Raw genomic sequence first — 17,670 nt, 5'->3', positions numbered from 1 at the left:
ACTTTGGGGGGCGAATAGAGGAGGTTTCATCCGGCGGCATCTGACCAATTTACAGTTGAAGTAGCCAAGCCGTGAAGCCAGGATCGGAGTTTTTAGCCGGCCAAGGAGAAATTAAGCACTCAGCACGAGGATCGTCCCCCGCTGATCTGGGGTTGTTGCCGGCTAAAGTGATGACTACCACCCTAGCTCGTAACACTTTATTCTGTCCTCGGGAACTTTAAAGGAACGAATCACTTTAGCTAGGATTGGTCATTAGCTACCTCGTATGCTTGGGGTAATACTGTTTTGACTGAAGGCTCTGGGATGTCTGAAATAATTAGACTCGCCGTATGGCACTGTGTTTCTTAGGGCAACATCGATTTCTAATATGCACACTAGGTCTGCTTCAATTTTCCTTCACTTTTATGTGTTTTCGCTGTACAACACGTACTGAAAAATAAGGGGATGGGAATAGGTGAAAACAACCAGAAAAGGCAAGTGAACTGCAATGCTTACTAGAGCATCGGACTCTCTGCACCTACTGCTAGCCATTATAAAGCAACTACCGCGGAAGTACTGGATATCTTACGATATCCGGTTGAGACGGCCCGTACTTGAGGAAATCTGCTAAGTTGGATGGCACCATCACTCGTCCACGGTTGGGGTAATTGTGCAGAATAGGAGATCTGCTCTCGAATGGTCGAAGCGGAGGTTGGTTTGACGAGGTAACATTTTCTAATATTGCAAATACCACAATGTTCTGGGTGTTCTAACCATAATATTAGACTCGCAGGCCAATCATTTCTTGATTATTAGATGAGGTTATCAATCTGGCGGTGATCTTTCCATCGAGAACCCTCGATCGTGAGGTGCTTTGGTGGACACCGCGTAGCATGAGTTTTGTCTGATTGCACTCATGACAGAGCCCATCACCTTGCCCATGGGAACCGCTCCCTTGGATAGACATTTTTGGTTCGGAGGCTTGACACCGAAATCAATACAGCCGCCGGGCCTGGTGCCTGATTGACGTTACTCGGAGGTTCAGGGATGAACAAAATGCAAGACACGGGAGGTTGATCAATCTTTCGAGGTATCATTGATGTAGATAAATAGTGTCATGGCTCCCAGCGTAATCATGGCTCTCATCAGGATCCCAGCATCGCCACTACAGAGCTCATCATCTTAAGAGAGTATTATTATCACCAAGATGAAGTTCACCGCCGCTACGTTGGCGGCTTTGGCCTCGACAGCCATTGCTGCCCCTTCTCAGACGATCAAGGAGCAACCTCGGGCAGCAGCCGCTGCATGTTCTGCCAACGTCTCCCTGGATGCGAAGACCAATGTCTTCTCCAAGTACACCTTACACCCCAACAGCTTCTACCGTGCCGAGATCCAGGCCGCAGCTGCAGCCATCTCGGACAGTACGCTCAAGGCCAAGGCGCTGAAGGTTGCTGACATCGGCTCCTTCCTCTGGCTGTATGTTGAACATCGCGAGCCCTTCCTTACGCAATTTGATACTGATATTGCAGCAATGCAGTGACACCATTGCCAACATTCAGCGTCTCACGCCCGCTATCGCTGATGTTCCCTGCAACAACATTCTCGGCCTGGTCATCTACGATCTCCCCGGACGTGACTGCGCTGCCAAGGCTTCCAACGGCGAGCTCAAAGTCGGCGAGCTGAGCCGCTACAAGACGGAGTACATTGATCCCATTGTCAAGATCCTGAAGGCGAACCCCAAGACCGCCTTTGCTCTCGTCATCGAGCCTGACTCCTTGCCCAACCTGGTCACCAACGCCAACCTCGCAACCTGCCAGGCCTCGGCATCGGGCTACCGCGATGGCGTTGCGTACGCCATCCAGGCTCTCAACCTTCCCAACGTCGTCATGTATCTCGATGCTGGCCATGGAGGTTGGCTTGGGGTAAGTTCATCATCACATCCGTCCAAGTGACATATTCTCGCTCAGTCTTGCTTTCCATATCCTGATCATGTTGCCTGACTGGTTTCATAGTGGAACGACAACCTCAAGCCTGGTGCCGAAGAGCTCGCCAAGGCATACAAGGCCGGCGGCAGCCCCTCGCAGCTTCGAGGCATCGCCACCAACGTTGCCGGATGGAACTCTTGGTAAGTCTAGCTCATATGCCCAAAACTTTGAAAAGTAGGAAACAACGCAGCGAGAGCCATTTCACTGACATGATGTACTTCCAGGGACGCCGAGCCTGGTGAATTCGCCAACGCCCCAGATGGCCAGTACAACAAGGCCCAGAACGAGAAGAAGTACGTCACCCTCCTCGGCGCCGCCCTTCAGACGGCCGGCATGCCCAACCACGCCATCGTCGACACGGGCCGCAACGGCGTTCAGGGCCTCCGTCTCGAGTGGGGCGACTGGTGCAACGTCAACGGTGCCGGCTTCGGCCTCCGCCCCAGCGGCAGCACCGGCCTCGAGCTCGCGGACGCCTTCGTCTGGGTCAAGCCCGGCGGCGAGTCCGACGGCACCAGTGACTCGAGCGCCACGCGCTACGACTCGTTCTGCGGCAAGTCGGATGCCTACAAGCCATCTCCCGAGGCTGGTACCTGGAACCAGGCCTACTTTGAGATGCTGCTCAAGAACGCCAAGCCTGCCTTCTAAGTTAAACAGAAAGGCTTCCGCTACTCTGGCCATGTTGACCGCAGCGAGAACCCAAAACTGTCGGAAAAAGGGGGCCTCTGCTGAGTTTTGTCTTTCACACATGGCGTAGTTACATTCTCTCCGTATATATACAATGCCAAGTCATCATATATCTGTATCATTTGTATCTTGTTCTATGTGATGCAATGAGGGCATGGGGTCTTGAAAAAGGTGCGACTAGACACCACACATCAAAGAGACTCGGTCGTCACATCTCACAGCAAGAAGGCCAATGTGCTCATCATGAGGGCAGTTGCTTACCCTGTGTTGTGCATAACATGGGGGCATAGTAGTTGCTGGAATGCCAAGTCTACAGACAGACATGGCGTTGAAGGACGATTTTTCACAGTCATCACTCAAGGCAGGATTGATGCGAATGTGTGCTGACCGAGTCAACATCACGAGTTAAATGAACGAGAAACAGGATTTTTTTGAGTTTGCCAGGATCTTTTGATTTGGGCGTTACGGGTTCATGTCCGAGTCCTTTCGTGGGCTACCTACAAGCCAGCCATGCAGTCTCATCCCCAATTTTTCACAAATCGTTTTGACCCTGCGCATCCCGAAAGACATAACGAGGAAGCCAGCCTAGGACGCCCGCCATGATCTACCAAGAGAGCCCTTTCCCCACCACACTTCGTCACCATCATCGCATAACCCAGAGAGAGAGAACAGAAGAGAGCTTCACGCCCGTTTATGCTCTCGACATGACACCCCAGGCACGGATGATGTTGTCGGTGTAACCGGCGAACAGGGTCTGGCCATCGGCAGACCAGGCCAAGCTCACGCACTCAGGCTCACGGCTCTTCTTGCCGACAGCAGTGAACTCGGGCTTGAGCTCATCAACCTTGCTCTTCTTCTCAAGGTCGAAGATGATGATGCTGCTGGCGGTAGCAGCGCAGAGCCAGTAGCGGTTGGGGGAGAAGACAAGGGCGTGGATCTCGTCGTTGGCGTTGAGGGAGTAGAGGTGCTTGGACTCGTTAAGGTCCCACAGCATGGTGGTACCGTCCTTGCCACCGGAGGCGCAGAGGGATCCATCGGGGGAGATGGTGACGGTGTTGATGTAGCCGGTGTGGCCAATGTGGTCAGTCTGCAGCTTGCAGGTGCTGAGCTCCCAGACCTAGAAGTTTGTCCTTGTCAGCCATTCTGATCTATACAGAATTATCCACAAGGCAAAAATGAAAATTGAAGGTGCGAGATCAGGGCAATGGTGAATAGTGGTCTCATGGCCTGCACGGCAGGCTCTGAAGTAGCAAATACTTTGGTTGCAAGCATCATGTCGAATCGAGTTGTTGTGGCGATTTCTCCTGGGAGACGAATAAGGGGGTGCTTGAAACTAACCTTGACGAGCTTGTCCCAGCCGGAGGAGACAATGACGGGGTTCTGGGGGTTGGGGCTGAAGCGGACGCAGGAAACCCACTCGGAGTGACCCTTCTCGGAGATGGTGTACTTGCAGTCACCGAGGGTGTTCCAGAGCTTGATCGTGCGGTCGCGGGAGCCGGAAACGATTTGTCTGTTGTCGGCGGAGAAGGAGACGGACAGAACGTCGTTGGTGTGGCCGACAAAGCGGCGGGTGGTGGTGCCGGTGGCAAGCTCCCAAAGGCGGAGAGTCTTGTCCCAAGAGGCAGACAGGGCGTAGGCGCCGTCCGAGGAGATAACCTATTTTCCTTCCCATCAGCCCAGAGTTCCCAGTGATCCTAGTCCAGCCACAGAGGGCGAAGGAAATTCTTCGTAAAAATCGGAGGGGTTCGAGAGACGTACGCAGTCGGAGACGATGTGGGAGTGGCCCTTGAGGGAGCGCTTGGGGTAACCGTACTGGGACTCGTCACGGGTGAGGTTCCAGATGATCAGAGTCTTGTCACGGGAAGCGGACAGGAGCATGTTGGGGCTGTCGAAATGTTAGCGATTGCTGTCCTTCGAGATTCTTGGCCTCCTCCCCCGCCGCCGCCACTGTGCAAAGGCTCGCATGTCGTTGCCCATTTTGAAGAATCCCATCCTTCTCGAAAATCAACGTCGGCGGCAGCGGTAGCCGGGGAGGGGTGATCGCAAATGAAGAGGATTGTAGGAATGGTCGTACTTCTCCATGGAGGTAGCCAGGCTGGTGACCCAGCCATTCTGCAAAAAGCATCGCCGTCAGCCTCAAGCACAACGCAAAAATGACCGGCGCAACGCTGCGGCGTGCGGGCAAATGAGACGGCAACAACTTACGTGGCCCTCGAGGGTACCCTTGAGAATCAACTGCTCAGCCATTGGGAAATGAGGCAATCAGGTCGATTGAGTGGTGAGGGAAAGGTAGAAAGATTGGAGTTGATTCTGAGCGTCACACCTTTGACCCTTGGGGAGCTTGAGCTGAGATTCCGGATTTTGGGTGTGGGTGAAAAAAATTAGCAAACTTCGCTTAGGGCCTGGCAGGTGGAAAGAGCGCCAGCCTTGCTCCTGCTGCGCTCGGTGTGGGTCATCGAGGTGGGGCTGGAGCCAATGGGGGTCGCTCGTGGCTACACTTCCTCTGAATTGCTGGCACGAGGCTGATTGGCCCCGTAGTCGAACAGAAAGGGACGGTACATCGGTACCGACCTCAGAAGAATGATACCTACTTAGCCATGTCTGATGTTTCGGGCCCATCACAGGAAGTTCAGTTCTGCATGTCACTCGCTGCAGGGGCTCGCAGAATAGCACCTGTTTACCTATCTTTGGTCGCAACGTGACAAGCCCATGACTGGCAAACTTCCCGCAGATGTACGAGTTTCTCATTCAGATGTGGTCTCCCTACGTCAAGTCTCTCACACCTTTGCTGTTATCTATGCGGTCGCTGTAAAGTGCTCAACCGGATAGTCGTATGATCCTCCTCCTGCATCAGGATCCTCATTCTCGGCCTAGAAATAAGGCAATCTGCTGTGACTCGTCCACACGATGGAATACCCAAACGCCTTGCTGAATGCATGTCCATTTCCCAAAACAACCAATTTCTGTGTCTGCCTTGACTGGCACCCGACACACTGGCCTATCAACCAAAGCCCATCAGTTCTGATCATTGCTCATCCTTTTTGATTATGGTGTCGTCCTTTGAAGCACTGGACTCGCGCTTTCGGCCTCTACCGAGAGAGGATGACTAGCTTTGCCCGGCGGCTCGTTTGCTTTGTCGCTGCACTTCCCTGCGCAAATGCCGGGCGTCCGAGTTGACAATCATGCTATGATCGGCAATCTCGAGTTGTTGGCCGGTGGCGCCGCCTTCCTTTTTGACGAAACCTTCCATAGCGGCAGCCCATAGCGAATAGCGCTCCTTGGTCATAGGATCGCGCTCCGACAGAGATCTGATTTCCTTCTGCTTTCGGACCTTTGCCGCTCTGACCAGGCCTCGAAGGGCCTCCTCTCCTTGCTTCGAGGCCTTGGCCGCCTCTTCCCTCGTCTTTTGGGGGTCACGACCGTTGTCATCTTCCTTGGGTGTGTATTTGTAGGTATGTTTGCTGGGAAAGTCGGGGAAGGACTTTGGTATGTACGACTTGGCTTCCTTCTCGGGCTTGCCGCTCAGCTCCTCGCCGAGGAGAGGTAAGGTTGTGTACGCATCCGGATCATCGACCAAAGGATTGAAATATTCCACGTCCAGCTTCGCTTTGGGTACGGGATGACGAAGGTGAGGCCTCAGCGCCTTCGTCTTCAGAGTGTAGCGTCGCATCGTGGACTCGAAGTCCGCTGGAGTCGGCTGCTCCCTTCGTGCTGCTAGAGCGACACGTTTGGCATCGGCGATCATAGAGGCCATGTCTGGACGTCGAGTCAGCGCCTAAAAGCATCAGTTTTCACAAAACGTCTCGTAATCTCACAGGTCTCTACAGCCCCCAAGAAGCCCTGCATCGCTTCCGGGGTAGCGGAATCAAAGCCAACTTGCTGCAGTGCCAGTCCTATACTTCTTTCGAGGCCACTTTTTGCTTGATAATCCAAAGAAGGTATGGTGACTTTGGTCGCGCCAGGCAGGCTAGGCTCTTCATCGTCGGCGGCAAAGGGGCTTTTTGCCGCGTCGCTATTCGTCTTCTGTCTTTTTATGATTGGGTTCTCATCTTCACTAGACGAGCTCCGCTTGATCGGAGTCGTTGCCGCGGAAGGGGAAGACATGGCCGACGTCGAACAGAGCTCGAGGGAGATGGAGGCGTGTCACGGCGAGGTCGCAAACGTGCGCGCAGATGTCAAGAACAGAAGAGTCTGGGCACTTCTATAGATTCAGGTAGAGAAATGCGCGACGGTAAGGTATGCGGCGCGCGCTCCAAATGTTGGATCTGGGCCTTGGAGAGAGGAAGGCGCGGTGTCGGTGGGAGGAGGTTGTTCGAGGTCCGAGATTCGATATTGTTTGCGCCTCGGACGGAAGGTGCAGGAGCTAAGCTAAGGTAGGTACGTTGCGCGCGAGAATGGGTACGTACCGACGATTGAGAAAAAATGGGATTTGGGATGAGGCTCTTTCTCAGTCTTTCTGGGGCTCGGCAGTTGCCCCGCGGCTCACCATCCACTGAAATCGGACTTGCATCCACCCTTCGGGGCCTCTTTCAGCGCCTGGGGGGCCTGAGCCAATCATGGATGGATGACCTGGATATCTACACCCAAGGTGGACGTCCAACGCCCAGAAAAAGGAAACGACTCGGGAAGAAGTTATTTATTTCGATGACATTTATCTCTTTATCGCAATGCCGACCACTCGCAAGCCCAAGAGCGGTGTTTTTCCGTCAGACCCCTAAGTACGATCTCGTCGCAAGATATGGCATCATCGAACCACGTACTATCCAAGGGGAAGTCTCTGAGCATTGTTGTCATTCACTTTACCTTAGGTTACACTCATCACTATTCTAAAGTCAAATATGCACTGCCTTATGCATTCACATTTCCGCAGAGATACAGAGGAAACTATCTCACGACAAAAAGCTCGCCCTTTGTCTTCCTTCTGCTTAGCCGGCACACGTGTACAACAGGAGGACTTCGTATCTTTACTCACCTTACCCTACATAGTCTAATTAATGCAGGGAGACCCATCTCAGCCAGCCTGTGCTCACTATCTTATCTGAGTCAAGCGCCTCGATGCACCCCTTTCATGACCCAACAATAGACTTCCTCATAATTTCAATGTACTAGTGTTCAGTAACCTTCGCAACTTGTGTCGCTCTCTTTTGCCTTTGTCGTTGTCCTTGCTTCCTCAACCCTCTCCGAACTGGCTTAGGGGTAGAACTGAGTTTTTACCTGTCACTTCGGTAACACCAAACAACATCGCTCACCCATCCAGTGGCTATTGCAATAATGCAGGATCTCGAAACTCTGCGCAATGGAGGATATCGCGGCCAAGGTCTGCAAAAGCTCAAAATCACCGGCACTTTAGACCAGTTCCCCTCGGATATCCTAGACCTAGCCGAAACCCTCGAACATCTTGACCTCTCCGGGACCGGGGTTTCTGCTCTTCCCGATGACTTCAGCCGGCTGCGCAAGCTCAAGGTAGCCTTCTTTTCCGACTGCCGGTTCGCCGTCTTTCCCAAACAGCTGTCAGAGTGCCCCGAACTCGACATGGTGGCATTCCGCTCCAACGGCATGACGACGATCCCGGAAGATTCCTTGCCACCCAAGCTGCGTTGGCTCATCCTCACGAACAACAGCATCGAGGCACTGCCCCGAAGCATCGGCCGCTGCTCTCGGCTCCAAAAGTGCATGCTTGCCGGCAACAGTCTCACAAGCCTCCCGGATGACATGGCGGCTTGCAGTAAACTTGGCCTACTCCGCCTCTCCGCCAATAGCTTCTCCGACTTGCCAAAATGGCTGTTTGAACTCCCCGAACTCGCCTTTCTGTCTGTTGCCGGCAATCCCTGCTGCTCGGTCAGTCTCGAGGAGGAGCTTGCTCTGCTGCGCAAAGTGGACTGGGAGGATGTTGAAATGAGGGAGTTGCTCGGCCACGGAGCCTCTGGCGATATCTTCAAAGCGAGGTGGATGCTCGCCGACTCGGTGGTAGAAGAGGTAGCCGTGAAGCTGTTCAAGGGGGAGGTGACGAGCGATGGGACGCCGCTAGATGAGATGGGCGCCTGTTTGGCAGCAGGTTCGCACGACAATCTCATCAGCACATTGGCCAGCATCAAGGGCCATCCAGAGAAGCACGGCCTCATCATGCAGCTCATTCCTCCCCATTATCAGAGTCTCGGCCTGCCACCTTCCTTGGAAACTTGCACTCGAGACCGGTACGCACCAGGCAAGGAATTGTCAGGCAAGGTTATTCTTGAGCTTTTGGGTGGCGTTGCCGCAGCTGCTATTCACCTTCACAGCCGGAAAGTTTCTCACTGCGATCTCTATGCGCATAACATTCTCTTCAACAATGACGGACACGCTTTGCTGGGCGACTTTGGAGCAGCGACGATCTACGAGCACCTCGGCAGATTCAACTTTGAGAAGCTGGAGGTACTTGCATTCGCTCACCTCATTGATGACATGATCGGTGTTGCTCATGTCGAGGAGAGTGGTGAAAGAAAGCAGATTCTGCAACGCTTGCGGGAGTTGCACATCCGCTGCTCCAACTCAGTCGTCTCTGAGAGACCTACCTTTGCTGACGTCGTCGATTCTCTCCAGGCATTGGCATGAACCCCAACAGCCTGAAAAGGTGATCTTAGCCTGTTGTCTCGGCCTCTGTGGTTCCATGCGGCGAGGTATGTATGGCGGGTCCAAGAGAGGTTTCTGGGCAAGGACACATTAGCTGTGCAGATGCGAACTTCACCTGAAGTTGAGTAGATGGAGTCTTCATAACGAATAGACGCAAGAGATACGACGGGGATGAGATTTGGTGCTATAGAATTAGACACAACTTAGACTTAGACGCATTTAGATTTCATCCAAAACAATATCAAGACTGACCATCTTGATATCTTTCAGTATTTCTTGGAGAATCGTCAAATAAAATGTAGTTGCGATTGAGATTCATTGTTCAGGTGAGTTTTGGAACTTCTGCAGTTGTCAGCAGACTGTTGACCTTTTTTTCTATAAAGTCAGCGGTGATGACTGATGTGTAAGGTAGTACAGGGACCGGACAGGCGAGAGTAGAGAACGGAAGAGCTTGTCTTCACATAGTCGAAATTCTTTTCAGCAATGGAGGAGGGGTAACACATGTATGGTAGGTTGCTTCTGGAGAGTTGAAGCTTCCTACTTCGACTTCCAAGATGATAGGTAAGAAGGCATGTCCGCCTCCCATAACCCCCCCCCCCCCCCCCAAACCTGCCACGCCTGTCTTCTTCTTCAATGTGAGCTGATCAAGGGTCCACCTGTTCTAGTCCTACTGGACCTGGCCTGAGTCCCTGGCCTAGGTAACTGACCCCCGCCTACGGCACCCTCCGCTATTCGTAGGTCGCTAGCTCCCCGCTGGACCCACTTCCATATCGGACGAGAGCCGATTCGAGCAGGCGCGCAACCCAATGCCCTGCGCTTCAACCCTCAGTTGCACGATTACGGTCTCGCCGAATTCAAAGACTCACTTCACCGGCTCAGACTTCATCAACCTTCGAGTGCGATGCTCGGTACATATTAATACGCTACCGAGGACACAACATATTCTCACGACGACTGATCAGAAAGCCCTCGGCCTCTGTCCCGCTTGCTTCCCTTACGGTATCTCTTCACTCACCGTACGGTCACACTCGGCCCCAACTCTACATACGACCAAGACAGCGAACTGATGAAGCTCGCAGCATTTTGTGTACTGAAAACAGCGGCATCTTAACAGTACCTCGGTGATTGGTTTTCCGACATTGGATAAGCTTATGGGATAATTTACTGCACTTCAACTAAGTCGATAAACCCAATTCGAGAGAAGGAAAGGCAGGGAGGTCCTGTCGCCTTGAACACCACCTGATACTCACCACCCGGTCACCATCACAAGTCTGGCCTGGACCAACTCCCGCCAAGATGTTTCCTTTCGACGTGACCGCCATGCCCACACTACCGACGCGCAAGGGTCTGTTGGTGATTGACTTCAACAACGATTTCATGTCTGCCGACGGCGCCCTACCAGTCACAAACGGCAACGAACTAGTCACACGTACCCTAGAGTTGGTAAAGGCCTTCCGCAAAGTCGGCGATATTATCTGGGTGCGCAGCGAATTCGACAAGTATCGCCTTGCCGCGGGGGAACAGATCTGGGCTACCGACACAATCCCCAAGCCCAAGATTCTCGAGTCCCGTGCTAGAAGAAGGATTGGAGGCGCATCTAAGCAAGCGCCCGAAGAAACTTTCGATGCCGACCCGGAGGCTTTCCTCAGCCAACCTGGACCCAAAGTCGTTCGTTCTGGCACCCCTGGTGCCGATTACCCCGCCGCCGTCAAGGAAGCGATCGGCAAGAGGGATATCAACTTGACCAAGTCACATTACTCGGTCTTTTCCTCCGGCCAGTTGATCCAGATGATGCGCGTCAAGTTCGTCCACGAGCTTTATATTTGCGGATCACTCACCAATATCGGCGTCCACGCTTCAGCAATGGATGCCGCGACGTTCGGCTACTCCATCACCTTGGTCGAGGATTGTTGTGGTTTCCGTTCCGACGTACGTCATAATGCTTCGTTGACCAAGCTTGTCGAGGTGACGGGCTGCGAGGTGATGGAGAGTGAGGCCGTCATTAAGAAACTGCAGCCCAAATCCGAGTCAAAGCCGGCGGCCCCGTCATCACCCGTCGTGCCCAAGAGAATCGCGGAAGCCAGTGGTGTTAGAACGCCGCCCTCGGCTGATTCGTACAAGACGAAACTCGAAGAGCAGTTGGCCAATCTTTCAATCAAAAGTTCAAAGTCCTCAGCAAGCAAGCCTCCCATCTCACGCCCACGCCGAGACTTGTCAGGCCTGGGCTGTGCAACTGCTTCTGATGTTTTGGAGGTTGATGAGGACGCGGGTCCAGTCAGTGACTCAGACGACAAAGAGGTTCACAAACGATCAAAGAGGCCAATGGTAGGCAAGGGCAGTGTGGAAATAGAAGTAGACACAGACTCGGTACCGGAGACAACACCTATCAAGAAGCAGCAACTTCCCAAGAAAATTGCCGACGAGAAAGCATCTTCCACGTCCGACATTGAACTCGAGCCAGACTCGAGCCCGGATTTAGAGCCAGAACCAGCCAAAAAGCCCGTTGCCATGGACGATACAATCGAGGTCGATGACTCACCGCACGCTACCGAACCTCTGTGCGAGGGTGACACCACCGTCATTCACAATATACTCCCTTCGACCATGGCCAAGGGCATCTTCGAGAAGGTGAGAGACGAGGTCTCATGGCAGAGAATGTCCCATCAGGGCGGCGAGGTCCCTCGACTGGTCGCCGTGCAAGGCGAAGTAGCCGACGACGGAAGCATGCCAGTATATCGGCATCCGTCAGACGAGTCACCTCCCCTTTTCCCCTTCACCCCTACAGTACAGAAAATCAAGGCAGAAGTCGAAAAGGAGCTCGGGCATCCACTGAATCACGTCTTGATTCAGTTCTACCGCAGCGGCACCGACTACATTTCCGAGCACAGCGACAAGACCCTGGATATCGTCAAGGGATCGTACATTGCCAACGTCAGCTTGGGTGCGGAGCGCACGATGGTGTTCAGGACCAAGAGGCGGGACAAGGACCCGTCCGGCACCGCAACGCCGTCGGGCGAGGTCTCTCTGCAGCGGCAGGTTTGCCGCGCCAAGCTGCCGCACAACTCTCTCTGCCGCCTGGGCCTGGCGACGAACGGTCGATGGCTGCACGCCATCCGCCAGGACAAGAGGATGGATCGAGACAAGACGCCTCCCGAATTGGCTTTCGATGGGGGACGCATCTCGCTCACCTTTAGACAAATTGGCACCTTTTTGGACCGGGATAGCACCCTAATTTGGGGTCAGGGGGCCACCAGCAAGAACAGAGAGACGGCTCAAGCGGTCATCAACGGTCAGTGCCCACAGGCCGTCGACATGGTCTACGCCTTTGGAACCGAAAACCACTCGTCTGACTTCGAATGGGACAAGTTTTATGGCAAGGGTTTCGATGTTCTGCACATGAGCACTTCGCCGCGCCTCTGCGCCTCAGCTGATCCTATCACCAACATGCGCATCGCCCTGATGTTAGCCGAGTACGGCATCTCGTACGGCAAGGGGAGCATTTCGCCTTCCTTCAACTGGAAGGATAGCAACGCCGGCGGCAAGGATACAACGGCTGTTTCTGCATCGCTGCCGATTCGATTCGTCGACAATGACGTAGCAAAATCCACGGTGCAGGGCGAGTTGGCCATTATGCTCTATCTGGATTCCGTATATGGATCCAGGAAGAAGGGAGCGGCAGATAAAGCGCAAATAGATGTTGCGAAAACTTTTACACGTTTCCAGGATGGCCTTGTGCTCCTCGACAAGTGGCGAGGGCTCGAGAAGGACAACAAGTCAGGAAAGCGCGATCTCGCACCCTTGAAGAGAGAACTCGCCGCCTGGGAGGGATATGCAGGTGAGGCCGACTTCATCGCGGGCTCTAGTATGTCGTTGGCCGATTTTGCGATATGGCCGCTGTTACACGAAATCTTCAAGGACGCCAACACCGAAAGTCTGGAAGCGACCAAGAAGCTGAAGGCGTACTACGAGAGAATCAAGTCCACCAAGTCTGCCGCCAAGGTCCTTGATGCAAACCAACCTGATACCGCTGGGGCTGTATCGGCGGACCCAAAGACTGAAAGCGTGATCGAGGCATCAAAGCCGAGTGAGAGTCCCTCAGGCGAGAAGTCGCAGAAAGACTGAGCCACAAAGGGCGGTTCCCGGATGCAGGGCGAGCTTCGAGGACGAAGTATTTACATAGCGTACATCGCATGCTTGATAGCTTTGAATAGTTCCAAATACACTTTGTAGCCATGCACTGTAGTTCCTTTCTCACAGCTCTGGTCTTGATAGTTCACCTTTTCCGTGAACGGGTTGGTTATGTGAGATACACAAGTTTACGAATTGTCACAACCATTATTGAACAAAGCACGAATTCAAGAAAGGATTTTCCTGCATCTGCAATTTCTATTCCACCATCTCGTTGAGGATGGTCAAGTTTTGTTAACGCTAATTGGTCTGTGTAAGTCCCTCCAAACGATGCATATGCAGTTGGTGGGAAGTGGGTAACCTCATAGAGATAACCCGTATTTGATATGAAAACCAGTAAGGCTGGATGGAACAATGAGACCGAAATCGTTCTCGCAAAGCCTGTCTCATCAAGAATGCCCCCATAGAACGCCGTAAAGGAAGAAAATATCCCGTGCCCAGTGCCCTTTTAACGACGAGTTCCATGACCTACAAGCTCGTCGGAGCTAGTCTCATCGCATCACCTAAGAAGAGTGGGCGTCCCACGGCAAAGGGTAAGTGCCCACCCAGTCGGCCACCTCAGACCTCAACTGAACAATCTCGGGATCGTTCTCACCGTCACCAAGATGCTGCATGTAGTGTCTCAACAGACCGGGCTTCTTCTCTCCCTTCTCCTCGGCCGCCTTCTTGGCGCTCTTGTTGACGCGAATAGCGATGGTGACGGCGCGGTCAATAATGTCGGCCACGCGGCTGAAGTCCTCCTCAGTGAAAGCTCTCGTCGTCATCGCTGGCGTACCGATGCGCAATCCACCAGGCACAAGTGCCGACTTGTCACCTGGTACGGTGTTCTTGTTGGCAGCAACACCAACGAGCTCCAGCACACGCTCAACGCGGCTGCCATCGATACCCTGAGGCTTGAGATCCACAAGGATAAGGTGATTGTCGGTGCCACCGGAGACAATGCTGTAGCCCAGACCTCCCTTCTCCTTGGGAGCACCCAGTCTCTGGGATAGCGCCTTCGCGTTGGCCAGAACTTGAGACTGATAGGCCCGGAACTCAGGGGCTTGAGCCTGCTTCAAGGCAACGGCCAAGGCGGTGATAGTGTGGTTATGAGGGCCGCCCTGGTGGCCGGGGAAGACGGAGGCGTTGATGGGGCCCTCGAGATTGTACATTTCGTCCTCCTTCTTAGCATTCTGGCGACGCACTCCCTTGCGGAAGAAGATCATGGCGCCACGAGGTCCTCTCAGACTCTTGTGACTTGTAGTAGTGACGATATCGGCATAGTCGAACGGACTGGGCATGACCTTGGCTGCCACCAGGCCGGAGATGTGGGCCATATCGGCTACGAGGTAAGCGTTGGTCTTGTCACAGATCTCGCGGAAGCGCTGGTAGTCGATCAGACGGCTGTACGCGCTGGCTCCTGCCACGATGATCTTGGGTCGGTAAAGCATAGCAAGCTCCTCCAATTTGGCATAGTCGATTTGTCCAGTAGCCTCGTCCAGCCTGTAGGGGACTGTTTCGAAGTACTTTGAAATAGCGGAAATCTTCTTGGTCGGTGTCTGGTAGCCGTGCGACAAGTGACCACCGTGGGGCAGGTCCAGACCCATGAGGCGATCGTGGGTGTCCATCAACGCCGAGTAGACGTACAAGTTGGCCGGCGCACCAGACAGAGCTAGAAGAAGGTGTAAGTAAATGCGTAGGAAGCGGGCCCCTGTATTGTAAGTTGAGCGCACCTTGAACATTGACACCCCATTGCTTTGAGTCGAGACCGAATGTATCAAGAGCACGCTGCTGGCAGAGGCGCTCTGACTGGTCGATAAATTCGTTGCCACCATAGTATCTTGCGCCAGGGTAACCCTCGGAGTACTTGTCTTGGAAATAGTCTTAGCTTCCGTCACATCTGGAGCCAGCAATGGACATACTCTGCATCACACTGCCCAAGGCATCGAGGACAGCCTGGGAGGTGAAGTTCTCTGAGGGAATGAGGTTGATGAAGTGCTTCTGTCTGGTTTTCTCCTACGTATTTCCAACCGTGTCAGCGGATATGCCGTATGGGAGCATCTTCGGCGCACAAGTTTGTGTGCTGGGAAGCTATCGGTGGGCTTGGGCGGGCTCGTACCTTTTCGATAATGTCGTAGACGGCGGGGTCGGCCTGCTGAAGCTTGGCTGCCAGCAGCTGTTGCTTGTAGAGTCAGTTAAGGAACGTTTGCGTTTGTATGCAACCGCAATGGGGGCAGCTATGCGCACCTGTTGCTGGCCCTCCAAGCTCTTGGTCGAGATAAATCGCCTCACGCCACCTGCGCAAGGAACTGACGCCGCCTTCGGCAGGAAGCGGGAAGCACGAGCTGTGCCTCGAAATGCTGGAAGTGACATGGCGCCGGTATGACAAGGGAACTGTGAATTGAGAAATCAATTGTCTGTTCCAAGAGTTGTTGGGAAGCTTGAAAAGGGTTGGAGGATGCGAAGGAGAATAAGTTGGAGGGTGAGACAGAGTAGGTGGCGGTTAAGGAAGGAAGACGGACGACATACCAGTGTATAAGGTAGGGACGGAGCTTACAACTACAAACCAATTGACCCAGCTACAACAATGCCATGATGTAGCGGCGGCGGGCGTGCACAGGCATTGGGGGACCGCGGTACATAAGGACCTGGGGATTGGGGGGGTTCGGGGGACAACTGCCGCTGCTTCAGGCGGAATGTGACCCGAGAACCATGAAGCAAAGTAAAGCGCCCGGTGTGGTGGCCGAGCTGCTCAGTGCTTGTGTTGGTGGTTGGCGGTTGGAGCCGGGGTTCGGCTCAACTTCCGACCTCGCACTCGTCCGTCGTGCACTGCGTTCCAACTTCCATCCTGCTAGGTACCTAGCCATCCTGCGCTCCGCGCTGCGCGCTTATCAGCACTTATCGCATCGGCCCATCGTTGTGGGACAAGAAACACGCCCAGAGCACTGATATCGTTCCAAGCCTCCAAGGACCTTTGGCATCCGTCCTCCGTGGAAAGTTGAGAACGTTGAGCTGAACACGCACGGGCCTCTCGGTAGCGACCCGCCGCGCTTGCCCCAGCCCCACAATCTCTACCCTTTTTCTAGGCCGCGTTGTGAATTCGGCTTTTCCCTTTCTCTTCTTCTCTTCTTTACAACTAAATTGGAGATGACGAGCACGCTTATTGTCACATCAGCTCTTCCGCTTCGGCGGGTGCATGATGAAATGTTCTGGCGTCCTCACCACCTTTTTTCAGGACAATATGAAACAATCTGATCCAATCCATGTTGTGCTTCTTTTCTCATCTGTTTACTTTGTCTCTAAAAAGAATATTTCAACCTTTTCCATCCTAACTCTTTGGCGGACGCGACGGACACGGTTTTAGAACCACTTTCCCATCTCTTCCGCCGTCAGATAGAATCAATGTCAGGAAAAAAACGTGACTCGGAATGTCATCAGGGATGGGGATCCTGGCAAGTGCCACGGACATTCTTCCCGACCGATCAAGTATCTGGTTTAGACTGCCTACTGTGGAGAAGTCTACTGGCTGTCCGCAGCACATTTTGAAGCAATAATGAGGACAGCCCAGTAGTCCTTTGTATGCTTTGCCGTGGCCTTCCCCTCTCTAGGTCGTGGAACCCAAACCACAACGGGCTCACACAGTCTGAAGACGTACTGATAAATATCATGAACGGCTGCGAGCACTCACTTGTAGCCGAATTAATGACGATGGCTTGGATTCTAAAGTTCCATACGTCCCATTCTGGCTGGAAAGATTTGTGTGGCCATTTTCTGATATCTGTCAAAACAAACATTGTTTAGTCCGACAATCCCATTAGGTTGGTGGCCCATGCTTGATGAGTGCGGACAAGTATGCGGTGTATGACGCTTAGACTTCACCGAAAGAAAGACGAGTAACTGGCCCAGCTGGTGAACGATTCTGAGAAGGGTTGAAAAAGGGTATCTATCGTCAGACATGACCAGGAAAATGTCACGAGGACTCTCATGAATGTAGAACCGTAAAAGAATTGCTGCTACTCATTTTCGTTCCCGTAATTTGCCATGTCATCGATTTCCATTTTTCAATGCTACATGCCAAAGCCCTGCTGCGACAATAGGGACAGTAGGACGTAAAAAAAGAAGACCCAACCCGATGACTCCGAATGCAGCCGCCTAAGGACCGAGATCGATCGTGATCATCTATTTGGCCTCCTCCTCGCCCTCGCCCAACAGAGCGTTTCTCTTCGCCGTCTGTCTCTCCTGCTTG

General features: G+C 53.3%; 6 protein-coding genes across 6 annotated transcripts; 3 read left to right on the top strand and 3 right to left on the bottom strand.

Moving 5' to 3' along the window:
- Positions 1-1,186: 1,186 nt before the first annotated feature.
- Positions 1,187-2,609, top strand: HER10_EVM0006949 (exoglucanase-6A; the record flags this gene model as incomplete). The annotated part of the gene is made up of 4 exons (XM_035476519.1): positions 1,187-1,455; positions 1,517-1,901; positions 1,992-2,104; positions 2,189-2,609. The coding sequence occupies 4 exons, from the start codon at positions 1,187-1,189 to the stop codon at positions 2,607-2,609; spliced, it is 1,188 nt and encodes a 395-aa protein (XP_035331563.1).
- A 496-nt stretch (positions 2,610-3,105) lies between these two features.
- HER10_EVM0007486 (guanine nucleotide-binding protein subunit beta-like protein) lies at positions 3,106-5,012 on the bottom strand. The gene is made up of 5 exons (XM_035477041.1): positions 4,854-5,012; positions 4,723-4,760; positions 4,407-4,533; positions 3,987-4,304; positions 3,106-3,765 (listed from the first exon to the last, which is right to left on the bottom strand). Exons 1-5 carry the CDS (start codon positions 4,893-4,895, stop codon positions 3,340-3,342), a joined length of 951 nt encoding a protein of 316 aa, XP_035331596.1. The 5' UTR covers positions 4,896-5,012; the 3' UTR covers positions 3,106-3,339.
- A 394-nt stretch (positions 5,013-5,406) lies between these two features.
- Positions 5,407-6,972, bottom strand: HER10_EVM0013298 (uncharacterized protein). Its single transcript, XM_035482661.1, has 2 exons — positions 6,464-6,972; positions 5,407-6,404 (listed from the first exon to the last, which is right to left on the bottom strand). The coding sequence occupies exons 1-2, from the start codon at positions 6,750-6,752 to the stop codon at positions 5,755-5,757; spliced, it is 939 nt and encodes a 312-aa protein (XP_035331981.1). The 5' UTR covers positions 6,753-6,972; the 3' UTR covers positions 5,407-5,754.
- Positions 6,973-7,758: 786 nt separating this feature from the next.
- Positions 7,759-9,767, top strand: HER10_EVM0011806 (serine/threonine protein kinase). Its single transcript, XM_035481225.1, has one exon. It carries the CDS (start codon positions 7,920-7,922, stop codon positions 9,237-9,239), a length of 1,320 nt encoding a protein of 439 aa, XP_035331882.1. The 5' UTR covers positions 7,759-7,919; the 3' UTR covers positions 9,240-9,767.
- A 337-nt stretch (positions 9,768-10,104) lies between these two features.
- HER10_EVM0010422 (isochorismatase) lies at positions 10,105-13,488 on the top strand. Its single transcript, XM_035479882.1, has one exon. The coding sequence runs from the start codon at positions 10,554-10,556 to the stop codon at positions 13,377-13,379; it is 2,826 nt and encodes a 941-aa protein (XP_035331788.1). The 5' UTR covers positions 10,105-10,553; the 3' UTR covers positions 13,380-13,488.
- A 460-nt stretch (positions 13,489-13,948) lies between these two features.
- HER10_EVM0001004 (serine hydroxymethyltransferase) lies at positions 13,949-15,797 on the bottom strand (the record flags this gene model as incomplete). The annotated part of the gene is made up of 5 exons (XM_035470768.1): positions 13,949-15,096; positions 15,158-15,295; positions 15,347-15,440; positions 15,544-15,600; positions 15,672-15,797. The coding sequence occupies 5 exons, from the start codon at positions 15,795-15,797 to the stop codon at positions 13,949-13,951; spliced, it is 1,563 nt and encodes a 520-aa protein (XP_035331188.1).
- Positions 15,798-17,670: the final 1,873 nt, after the last annotated feature.

This window comes from Colletotrichum scovillei (assembly GCF_011075155.1).
Source record: "Colletotrichum scovillei strain TJNH1 chromosome Unknown Contig00007, whole genome shotgun sequence".
NCBI lineage: Eukaryota > Fungi > Ascomycota > Sordariomycetes > Glomerellales > Glomerellaceae > Colletotrichum > Colletotrichum scovillei.
This window is presented reverse-complemented; position numbering and strand designations above follow the sequence as displayed.

Bases quoted from the DNA above. Each gene is read 5' to 3' on its own strand.
- HER10_EVM0007486 (XM_035477041.1), bottom strand. From the start codon at position 4,895: ATGGCTGAGCAGTTGATTCTCAAGGGTACCCTCGAGGGCCAC. The intron at 4,761-4,853 runs GTAAGTTGTTGC...TGCTTTTTGCAG, and splicing joins AGGGTACCCTCGAGGGCCAC to AATGGCTGGGTCACCAGCCT. The intron at 4,305-4,406 runs GTACGTCTCTCG...GAAGGAAAATAG, and splicing joins CCCACATCGTCTCCGACTGC to GTTATCTCCTCGGACGGCGC.
- HER10_EVM0013298 (XM_035482661.1), bottom strand. From the start codon at position 6,752: ATGTCTTCCCCTTCCGCGGCAACGACTCCGATCAAGCGGAGCTCGTCT. The intron at 6,405-6,463 runs GTGAGATTACGA...CTCGACGTCCAG, and splicing joins CTTGGGGGCTGTAGAGACCT to ACATGGCCTCTATGATCGCC.
- HER10_EVM0011806 (XM_035481225.1), top strand. From the start codon at position 7,920: ATGCAGGATCTCGAAACTCTGCGCAATGGAGGATATCGCGGCCAAGGT.
- HER10_EVM0010422 (XM_035479882.1), top strand. From the start codon at position 10,554: ATGTTTCCTTTCGACGTGACCGCCATGCCCACACTACCGACGCGCAAG.